Below are 12158 nucleotides of genomic sequence, written 5' to 3'. Positions count from 1 at the left end.
AGAATAACATTAAAATAAATATTTCCTACATAAACTATAAAAACTTTAACAAAACAAGAGGGGGGAAAAAAAGGATAGATTAGTGTGCCCGAGTGTACCCTCAAGCAAGAGAAGACCAAAAAAGGAGAGTACCAAGGGGCATTTGGTACGATGCAAAGACCAATAAATAATATCTAAGGATAGAGGGTTCATCAAATACTAGCCTAATTTGATCGTTTTTAATCCATATCATCAAGCATTATTGGTTCGAAAATATTAGCAAAAAAAAAAAAAAAAAAAAAAAAAAAAAATAATGGGTGATTTATCTTCACCATTTTAACAGATTTTGCGCCATAGCTGTTTCAGGTGTTCCAAGGTCAATATTGTCGGTTAATTCAAGTCTTTGAGAGAAGTTAATTTTCATAGAAATGTGTCAGAATTTTGAAAATAACAGTTCTGATGAAATGTGGAAAGTATTCGTATATTAAACATTTCTTCGGATATCAGCGTAAGCAAATGCAATCCAATAATAGAGACGAAATTATTTCAAAATGACCCGCAGCTAACAAGATATCAGAACCAACAATTGCCTCCTATATAAATATGTGCTTTTGCAAACACCTTGCACAAAGCTGTTGAAATATTGATTTCATCCTTAAAAAGAGAATTTATATAAGAGACAAATTCCGCCCTCAATTCTGCCCCTTATTTCTCGTCTCCAGAAAGGTCAGATTTGGATATGAGGATTTACGTAACGCCAGAAGCTGCATGGACTATTTAGCCTCTTTGTTCTTCAGGCCTCAGACAAAATAAAAAAGAAATTCTTATAAAAAGGTGTTACATTCCTGTTGCCTTCACTGCTTCGAAATACATTTTCTCGCGATTATCTAACAGTATATTAAGTTTCTCCAAAAACTGAAATATTGCAGCCCAAGCCAATAGAATTCCGAAAGACTGAGTTATTAAGGCTTTAAAGAAGAAACTGATGATTTTTGTTCTCTAAGTGCTTCGATAAAGGGGATCTAACAATTAACATACAATGCACTGTGATACTCTAAATACCCAAGAATGTATATGAAAACTGATCCTTTAGGTCCTGGAGAGCGTATGGGTTCACCTGTATGATAAGACCAGGAAACCAGCCGTTAAAGTAAAGTAAGTAGTCAGCAATCTAATTTTTCTAAGGAAACTTGGTAAAATAGCTTTGAATCTCTTCTTTATGTTTCAAATCACCTGTAGGCCGAATTAGAAATAGAGAAGTAATATCATCCTTTCAAATGTCTGGAAACCTTTTTCTCAAGTGGAAATTGATTTGTTTTTATCATGATCTCTCTTTGTGAGCCTCAAAACAGAAATCTAACGGGACAGAACAAAAATACCGACGATTAAAAAAAAAAAAAAAATCTTGCTCCTAAGCATCAAACGCATTTGGCGCCGCTGACAACAAGGTATATTCAGCAAAATGGCCGTACCGTTAATACAAATCTGTAACATAATCCAGTTTCCTTGAGATGATACCAAGGATCCGTTGTCCTGTCGCAGAAAAAAAGGTAGAAGAAGATCTACCACAGCAACTGTTGCAGTTCGAATGAGGTGGGACAGGGGTGGGATGGGTGGGGCGTGGTCATTTGCGAGGCTGGTTGGCGTCCTTGAAGGCCGGGCATTGGGCACTGATAAAGGGAGCATCTTCGTATATAAACGGAAGGATTCGGCTGCTCCTCCTCGAAGCAGGTTGACCCCACTCGATCTAGGCATCATGAGAACTTTGGTGAGTCTCTTGTACAGTTTGCTATTTTAGTCTTCTTCAGTGTTGTTGCGTTCTTGAATTTAGAAGACGGACATTGGTTCTCTTCTTCTTCATTTAGATATAAACATGTATTTTTAAGACTCTTCAGAACATTTTCACTTTCTTCTTTAGTTTTGGGTGTTTGTAGTTTTCTGGTGGACACTGGCTCTCGAGTTCTTTATTTACGCAGGAAATATAGACGTGCATATATACACACACACATGTATACATATGAGCGAGGGCACTTGTGTCTCAAAAACTTTAGTATGAATTGTTTTCTAAAAAGAATTTTATCTAGATACACTTTTGACTAAATGCACTCTTAATCAAAGCTACCTTCACTTAACGACAGTTTATTTTTATAGGATTTTAGCAAAGGGAAACTGGTGTAATGAAATTCTAATCTGGCGTAGTGATAAACCTTATCTTGGATTAATTTTTGTAAAGCAATACTCATCGTAGCAGTTTATCGTTTCTTCGTTTGTGTTTGATTTGTAAATAAATTATAAACCTGAGGCATGCGAAGGATGATAAATAAACAATTGATATACTAGAAGATTTGAAATGCAAATAGTAAGCGTTAAAGTGTCCACTTCGATATAAAATCGATTATTATTGAAAAATGTCTGAATGATCAGGACTCATATATACATCTGAAGAACTGAAAATACTAATTTACCTCTGTTTTAATGCGGATAAGTCATTATATCAAAGTGTCTTTATAAGAAGTAGTCCTTAAGCGAAAGGGCTTTTAGAGCTAAGTGCTTTACGTTAAAGTTTTTTTTTCTTTTTTTTTGGCTATAGATTAATGTTCTTCCATCCATAAATGAATTCACATATATCTTCCATGGATCCTCATCTCCTTTGGAGGTGTACAGTCGTCTAGCTTTCCATTAAGTCTATAAAAGTGAGGTTTTTGGACCCATGCCATTTTTTCTAAACCCCAGAAATTGCTGGTATCTGGTTACGGTTTGGTGTAATGTCGTCAAGAGCAATCACTGGCTTACAAAGCGTGAGCCAAGAGCTGTATCAAGTATATACTGTAGATGTGTTCATATATGCAATTAAATTTTCTTCTTTCTCTCAATAAACACTGATATTACACACACACATACACACACACGCACAATTGCTTTTAAATCTAAATCATTACTTTGTTAGGAGTTAGTGAAAATACATTCGTTAGGGAAAAGTGGTAAAATACATCGTGTCCCTGTTAAATAAAGCACTAAAGTCTAAGTTTAGTTTTCCTAAGTATAATATATCAATGTTTTGAAATTTTATCTCTTCAATATTCTTCTAGCTTATCAAAATATTATTCACCAAAGTTTTAGAATATTTCGAGAAACTTTATCGAACTTGATTTAACTGATATAAACACAGGTCAACAATGGCTCTTGGGATACGAAAAAAATGTATATCTTTCATTTCGTGATACTTCACTCTCAAAGTTTTTATATACTTATCGCTAGTCAGCACATCTACAAATGCTAATTATAAATAAGCTTTAACTTGGCAGAGGTGACCCTTGATGAGAATCTTAATTGAACTCCTAAACTGTATTTTATATTATAAAGATTTAAATGAATCCCACTGAAGAACTACAATAAATATAATTCCCTTGTTAAATCTCCTTGTGGAAAGAATACATTATTCCCTAGTCTTTTGCTTTTTCAAAAATTACTAAAAATCTAAATTTCCTCGAGTTTATTTTAATGATTGGAATCTCCTTCCTGTCTTCCAGGTGGCATTAGTCCTTGCAGTGTCCTGCAGTGCGCAGATTGCTGTACCTTACCTGGCAGCCCCATACCCATGGGCCATTAAGTACCAGGGAGTCGATGGTTTCGGGCAAACCACTTTTGGCCATCAAGCTATCGACCAAACCAGACACGAAGTCCGGTTGGCTGATGGCAGTGTAGTTGGCCAATACTCTTATGTAGATGCCAAAGGAGAGCCTGCAGTGACCTATTACGTTGCCGGCCGTCAGGGCTTTAACGTAGTGGGATCTAATGTCCTTCCAGAGGGACCATCACCTGATTTTGTCCCTGAATACTCCGAGGATGTTGCCTTGGCTCGGGCTCAGTTCTTTGAAGCCTTCGAGGCGGCAAGGAAGGGAGAAACAATCCCCCAAGATGTCCCTGCTCCCGTCGAAGTGGCAGCTCCTGAACCGACTTTGACCGCCGGTCAGCCAGAGGAAGAGGAACCAGTACCAGCTGCTGAACCCGAGCCTGAGGTAGTTGCTGAGGAAGACAAACCAGCTCTATCTATTGCCGAAGAACCTGCTGCTGAAGAAGAGAGTAGCCACACCGCTCGCCGTGCCCGTTCTGTCACCCGCATTCCTCTCCCATACTTAGCTGCGGTGCCAACAGAAACCAAAACTACCATTGAAACCAAGCAGTTCGAACCTGTCGACGCTCCTACACCAGCAGCTACGAAGAAGATCGAGCTGACGACGAAGGAACACGTTTTCAAAGTGCCTGGATTCAAGTACGTGCAACCATCCGTTGAAGTTAAACCGGTACAGTACAGCCTCTTGACCCCTCAGGTGGCTCCCTTCGCCCCATTCTTGTACCCAGGATTCGGGTATCCCTTCGCTGGTGTTGTTGCTGCTTCACCAAAAGAGGAATAAAACGAACATCTGATCTTTAATCGACTCGAAAAGACGACGACGACATGGACATGGAAAAGGATCTGCTTTGGGATGTATCTGTTTACGTGTAAATAACTGATTAGATATTTTTAACCTCAAGCAAGATGAAGATACTTTTGTTTGTGTAATTCAGGCTTTTGTGTTACTTAGCATGAATAAGGTCACTTGGAATTATGTATCTTAGGGCATTCTTTTTTCCATCTTAGGGCATATTTCATTTGTTTATATTTCTTTGAAAACACCAATCTCATATAATAAAGTGGAATGCTGCAATCAAAAGCAATTATCATAAACCTATCTTTTTTTTCCAACCTATAATTTATAAAAGAAATATAGTAGTCACTTCCTACTTACTTAAACATGATTTTATTGAACTCGAATTTAAGGATACAGTAAGGATATATATATATATATATATATATATATATATATATATATATATATATATATATATATATATATATATATATAGTGTATATATATATATATATATATATATATGTGTGTGTATATATATATATATATATATATATATATATATATATATATATATATATATATATGTGTGTGTGTATATATATATATATATATATATGTGTATATATATATATATATATATATATATATATATATATATATATATATATATATATATATATATGTATATATATACACACATTTATATATATATATATATATATATATATATATATATATATATATATATATATATATATATATGTCAGCCTGTTCAAAAGAAAATATTTGCTGCAACTTTGAAGTTTTGAAGTTCCACCGATTCAACTGCTTAATTAGGAATATCATTCCACAATTTGATCACAGTTGTAATAAAACTTTTGAAGTACTGCGAAGTACAAAGAGAAGTACTTATCACAAAAAAATAAAAAAGGTAAAAAAAAAGGATTTAGCTATTGCTCTGGGATCCCGTGGCGGAGCAAAATGGATATTGAAAGGTATTTTTTGGCTTTTTTGACAAGTTGAACGTTTTTTTTTATAAAAATCAAGGTATATATATATATATATATATATATATATATATATATATATATATATATATATATACTGTATAACATAGTTATATATATTATATATGTATATTAAATATATATATATATATATATATATATATATATATATGTGTGTGTGTATATATTTCATATATATATAAATGTATATGTATATATATATATATATATATATATATATATATATATATATATATATATATAAATATATCTTAAAAAATTATACATTTTTGCTCAATAATGACGGTTGGCTTTGTAGTATACTCTGTTTTATTCCTTCTGATAAAAAAGTTAAAGAAAAAATTCCCTCAATGTTCTTTGAACCTTGAGATACAATAAAAATAGATTAAGGTAAAACTGAAACCTTTATCTGCAAAACTAGGAAATAAAAGTAAAACAGAAGGAAATAAGTACTTGAGCAAAAAGCGCTAATTCGAAATATAGTTTTCCAGTAAATTCCTTATTGCCCGTTTGGTTGTTACCTTATTTATGTGTTTAATTGTTTGTGATCCACTTTACAAGGAAACTAATGGACCGATTTTGACCAAACTTTATTGTCATGTTGGGTATGACCGAAGGATGCATCTGTAACATTTCGGATAAAGTACATCAAAGTACAAATACGCAGCAGTACTTTGAAAATAATCGGAATGTTAAGAAAAAAACATTGTTTGTGAGCAGCATGACGCAAAAGCTATCGAACCAATTTCAAGGAAACTTTCCAGGCATATGTGTAATGAGCCAATTACAAACCTAGTAGATTTTGAAGGAAATATATCGAAGTTCAAGTACGCAGTGGAGTCAAGTGTAAAACAAGACTGCTTGGCGTAGCAAAGGTATGCTCTCTACTGAGCGCCCCTCTCGTTATTACTGCAATGCAATGGATACGAATAGGGAAGTAGGGAATATGGGATAAGACAGACTACCCCTGGATACAATCCAGTTTATAGCCCGAAGGCAGGTACTCGGGATGGAAAGGAATAAGGAAAAAGGGAGAAAGAGAAGTACAGAAGGAGAATAAAAGAGAGGGGCAGACCCTCGTGCGATGTTGAGTTAATTTAGGAGCCACCTGCAAGTACGAGCAGCTAAGAATTAAAAGAAAAGAAAAGGACAAGCAGGGAGAGGAAGGGTTTTTTGGTTCATGCGGTCTAGCCCTATTGCAAGTTGACTTCCTGTGTGACACTATTTGATGGTAAAAAAGTTATGATTTTATTGAATAATTATTTGATTTATTAATCAAAGATATTTATTTATATTAATTTTAATCAGTTGAGATATATCTCGGCCGGGGGGATCACAATTGACTTTGGGATCTAGTCTCCTCCACCCGAGTATGTTCGATAAGGAGAGTCCTTGTTACCGTTTTTAGGTCGTCATCGTCAGTAGCTAGTTTATCCCAAGATTTTTGGCTAAGTCTGTGGAACCTGACATTTAGGGGCTCCAACTTGGAATGTTGATGAAGTTCTTGAATTTATTGTAATATGGAGGTCACTCTTTATAAGCTCGCCTCAAAGCTTTATTTTGTACTGCTTGCATTTACTTCATTGATGACTTGCTGAGAGCTCCAAATATTATTGTTGGGTATTCTAATTGTGGTCTTGCTAGGGATTTGTAAAGGCTAAGTTGGGTTTTGGTTGATAGACCTTTAAACCTTTTTAATCTATTGAGCGTCAACCTAGAAACAGTTATTCTTTCTTTAACACGAGGAAGGATGCCAGAACGTTTAAAGTTACACCCAAGTATAAGTGCTTTACGTTTAAATGGGATACGGATGTTATCTACTAAAATTTCTGCGGGATTGTTGGCTGATATTGATAGAAGTTGAAATTTCTTGATATTTGTGGTTATTTTCCATTTCTTTTCATAGTTATTAATTTTCTGTAATTCACGGACAGTCTTTCTCTGTAGCCTTAGTTTATTTTTGTTAGGGTAAGTTATGTAGTGTAGGGGAGAGAACACTGCCCTGGGGAACTCTCGAGAGCAACTGAAACTTTGGCCCTGTGAATTCTTTGATTTTAATCATTGCAACCCGGTTATCTAAGAAGTTGCATAGCATCCTGGTACTCCAAAATCAAACCATTGTTCTCTATTCCTGGGTAGTGCCATAGCCTCTGTACCATGGTCTTACACTGCCTTGGGTTAGAGTTCTCTTGCTTGAGGGTACACTTGGGCACACTTTTCTATCTAGTTTCTCTTCCTCTTGTTCTGTTAAAGTTTTTATATTTTAAATAGGAAATATCTATTTTAATATTGTTACTATTCCTAAAATGTTCTATTTTTCCTTATCTCCTTATTTCCTTATTTCCTTTCCTCACTGGGCTATCTTCCCTGTTGGGGCCCCTGGGCTTATAGCATCCTGCTTTTCCAACTAGGGTTGTAGCTTAGCATTTAATAATAATAATAATAATAATAACTGTGCATCCAACAATTTGTTCTTTAAACCTTCATGCCATACTTTATCAAAAGCCCGGCTGACATCTCTCTCTCTCTCTCTCTCTCTCTCTCTCTCTCTCTCTCTCTCTCTCTCTCTCTCTCTCTTTTCTCTCTCTCTCAGTTCCAACAATTTGTTCTTTAAACCTTCATGCCATACTTTATCAAAAGCCCGGCTGACATCTCTCTCTCTCTCTCTCTCTCTCTCTCTCTCTCTCTCTCTCTCTCTCTCTCTCTCTCTCAGTTCATTTAAAGGATAACGAATTCAAAGCTTATGACAGCAGAGGCGGGTTGGATCTTCTTTTCTCGACCGGTTATCAAACTCGAGTCTCTAGGAAGAGAGTTGAAGTCAGTACCATTGCATTAAAAGGATCAGTAATAGTCGAGAGGGAATTCTATAAGCAGATAACATAAGAGGTTTTTGAAGAATATTCTTCGATACTAAGTGTCCAAAAATCTTGAAATAGATTTTATAGTGTTTATTATACTATAAAAATGCAGTCACGAGAGCCATAAGATCAAAGATAACAATTCCAAAATTTCCTTACTAATTTAAACTTTCAATCTTTAAAGGCCGTTTTCTATGAAACAGAGTAAATTTATTAGTTCATTACGATCGAAATGCTGTGACCAAGGCTCATTTGAACGAGCTTATCCGTTACTGTTGAGTCTTTACATAACAAAATGCACAAAGTCAGCGCTCGCTCGCTCGCTCCCATATAAAAAAAAAAAATGCTTGAGGACGACGGGACATCGGTTTCTTTAGCCTTGAAGAGGATACCAGTCAGGGCGATAACACAAAGCTGGATTTACTTAAGAAACCTCTGAACCTGATCTAGTTTTTGCCGAGACATAAAAGCTAGCTGGATCTTAACCTCCAAACCCCCCCCCCCTCTCTCTCTCTCTCTCTCTCTCTCTCTCTCTCTCTCTCTCTCTCTCTCTCTCTCTTGATCGTACTTTTGTCTGTAAGGACCACATCCCCATGGAAATGCTCAAGATACTGAACCTTGGGTGCATGGTGTACTTTGAAATGTGCTTTGCCACATATTCTCTCTGTCGTCTTGGGGGATTTCCTATATTGAGGGTGTCTTCAAGGGTACGATCCAGCCGGTAACAGCATCTTCACTTTCTTCTTCTGCTTTTTCTTCGCTAAGGTGGGCAAGCCCATGTAGGCCATCGTCAGACTCCCCTTTTCTCCACCTCCCCGATGACAGTCTTTACCATCCCTTCGTACAGTGAGTGAAGAATTTGACTTAATTAACGTTCCTTTCGGCTATAACGTGGATAGGCTTATTGGGTATTGAATAGATAATTTAAACCAATATATAAACACACACACACTATATACACTGATACATTATATATATATACATATATATATATATATATATATATATATATATATATATGCATGTATATACATATACATATATATACGAATATGTATATATATATATATATATATATATATATATATATATTTATACACACACACACACACACATATATATATATATATATATATATATATATATATATATATATATATATATATATATATGTATCTGTGTGTGTGAGCTTTTCCCTTCATAGGGAGAGCTGTAGTCTGGGTGGTAAACCAAGAACTAGCAAATGTTGCTACCCAGAAGTGGCTGCTGTAGGACAAATCAGTGCCTCTAGGCAATGAATAGCGGTAGTACCGTGTCACTAGGCAGAGGTGGTACCTAAAAGGAGAAGGGTTTATGAAATCCAGTTGTGATCAATATATTGGTACTATACGATGTCAGTAAGCAAACAATACTGGAGTGTACAATTCCTGGAGTTGTTGATTTGTCAACTGGAAGTAGAAAGAAATATTTGTTCTGAAGGTACTACTGTTTAAAAAATCCCATCACTCTATTATTTGGAGATTGAAATTCAGTATTTTTCTCTTAGTTATTTGAGGACAACAGTCGATTTCTTACATCAAAGAACAACAGTTGATTCATGACTTTTAAGAACAGCAATTAATCCTTGACACTACCAGCAATTTTCCACTGAAATTCGCGAATAATTGTTAATTCTGCACATTGGAGGAGAGCTGTTTATTCTTGACATTCGAGAGCAACTATAGATTTTGCACATTCGAAGAGAGATGTTTATTCTTGACATTTGAGAGCAACAATTGATTCTGCACATTCGAGGAGAGCTGTTTATTCTTGACATTCGAGAGCAACTATTGTTTCTGGGCATTCGAGGAGAGCTGTTTATTATTGACATTCGAGAGTAACTATTGAATCTGCACATTCGAGGAGAGCTGTTTATTCTTGACATTCGAGACCAACTATTGATTCCGGGTATTCGAGAAGAGCTGTTTATTCTTGACATTCGAAAGCAACAATTGATTCTGGATATTCGCATAGAGCTGTTTATTCATGACATTCGAGAGCAACTGTTAATTCTGCACATTCGAGGAGAGCAGTTTACTCTCGACATTCGAGAGCAACTATTGATTCTGAGTATTCGAGGCGATCTGTTTATTCTTGACAATCAAGAGCAACTTTTGATTCTGCACATTCGAGGAGAGCTGTTTATTCCTGAGATTCGAGAGCAACTATTGATTCTGCACATTCGATGAGAGCTGTTTATTCTTGACATTCGAGAGCAACTATTGAATCGGCACATTCGAGGAGAGCTGTTGATTCTTGAAATTCGAGAGCAACTATTGATTCTGGGTATTCGAGGAGATCTGTTTATTCTTGACATTCAAGAGCAACTTTTGATTCTGCACATTCGAGGAGAGCTGTTTATTCTTGACAATCAAGAGCAACTTTTGATTCTGCACATTCGAGGAGAGCAGTTTACTCTCGACATTCGAGAGCAACTATTGATTCTGGGTATTCGAGGAGATCTGTTTATTCTTGACAATCAAGAGCAACTTTTGATTCTGCACATTCGAGGAGAGCTGTTTATTCCTGAGAGTCGAGAGCAACTATTGATTCTGCACATTCGAGGAGAGCTGTTTATTCTTGACATTTGAGAGCAAAAATTGATTTTGCACATTCGATGAGAGCTGTTTATTCTTGACATTCGAGAGCAACTATTGAATCGGCACATTCGAGGAGAGCTGTTGATTCTTGACATTCGAGAGCAACTATTGATTCTGGGTATTCGAGGAGATCTGTTTATTCTTGACATTCAAGAGCAACTTTTGATTCTGCACATTCGAGGAGAGCTGTTTATTCCTGAGATTCGAGAGCAACTATTGATTCTGCACATTCGAGGAGAGCTGTTTATTCTTGACATTTGAGAGCAAAAATTGATTTTGCACATTCGATGAGAGCTGTTTATTCTTGACATTCGAGAGCAACTATTGAATCGGTACATTCGAGGAGAGCTGTTGATTCTTGACATTCGAGAGCAACTATTGATTCTGGGTATTCGAGGAGATCTGTTTATTCTTGACAATCAAGAGCAACTTTTGATTCTGCACATTCGAGGAGAGCTGTTTATTCTTGACATTTGAGAGCAACAATTGATTCTGCACATTCGAGGAGAGCTGTTTATTCTTGACATTTGAGAGCAAAAATTGATTTTGCACATTCGATGAGAGCTGTTTATTCTTGACATTCGAGAGCAACCATTGAATCGGCACATTCGAGGAGAGCTGTTGATTCTTGACATTCGAGAGCAACTATTGATTCTGGGTATTCGAGGAGATCTGTTTATTCTTGACATTCAAGAGCAACTATTGATTCTGGGTATTCGAGGAGATCTGTTTATTCTTGACATTCAAGAGCAACTATTGATTCTGCACATTCGAGGAGAGCTGTTTATTCCTGAGATTCGAGAGCAACTATTGATTCTGGGTATTCGAGATGATCTGTTTATTCTTTTAACCGGCATTTTTCATGAAAATATTATCAAGAAACGAAAACTAAAGTTGTTAGTGTTATATTGAAATCTGGTTATTAGAATTTTCAGTTTTACATTAAACAGGCATTAGCATATCGAGTAAATCCTGAAAAACTGGTTAAAATTCTACATACTACTATAACTGCATATATCGTATTTGCATGTTATACATGTATACGAATGTTAATCTTCATGTAGGTAAACTATGATCACGATATGATGAACAAAAAAAAATTGCAAGAGCTGAAACTTCTTGAGTTGAATTGGTACTGCAGTCCCCTATATGTCAAAGAAATGAAATATCTGTATTAATTACAGCCGCCCGTTGAGATACTACCGCCAGTGAGTTATGGGGTCCTTTGACTGGCCAGAC

The 12158-nt window shown here is 35.8% G+C and overlaps 1 protein-coding gene across 1 annotated transcript; it reads left to right on the top strand.

Moving 5' to 3' along the window:
- The first annotated feature begins 1573 nt into the window (after positions 1 to 1573).
- LOC137633218 (uncharacterized) lies at positions 1574 to 4706 on the top strand. The gene is made up of 2 exons (XM_068365388.1): positions 1574 to 1747; positions 3510 to 4706. Exons 1-2 carry the CDS (start codon positions 1589 to 1591, stop codon positions 4392 to 4394), a joined length of 1044 nt encoding a protein of 347 aa, XP_068221489.1. The 5' UTR covers positions 1574 to 1588; the 3' UTR covers positions 4395 to 4706.
- The last annotated feature ends 7452 nt before the right edge of the window (positions 4707 to 12158 follow it).

The sequence above is a fragment of the Palaemon carinicauda genome, chromosome 42 (assembly GCF_036898095.1).
Source record: "Palaemon carinicauda isolate YSFRI2023 chromosome 42, ASM3689809v2, whole genome shotgun sequence".
In the NCBI taxonomy this organism is placed as follows: Eukaryota; Metazoa; Arthropoda; class Malacostraca; order Decapoda; family Palaemonidae; genus Palaemon; species Palaemon carinicauda.
This window is presented reverse-complemented; position numbering and strand designations above follow the sequence as displayed.

What these genes read in the sequence shown, in the direction of transcription:
- LOC137633218 (XM_068365388.1), top strand. Translation starts at nt 1,589, where the DNA reads ATGGGTGGGGCGTGGTCATTTGCGAGGCTGGTTGGCGTCCTTGAAGGC. An exon ending in TAGGCATCATGAGAACTTTG is followed by an intron (nt 1,748 to 3,509) that starts GTGAGTCTCTTG and finishes CCTGTCTTCCAG; the next exon opens with GTGGCATTAGTCCTTGCAGT.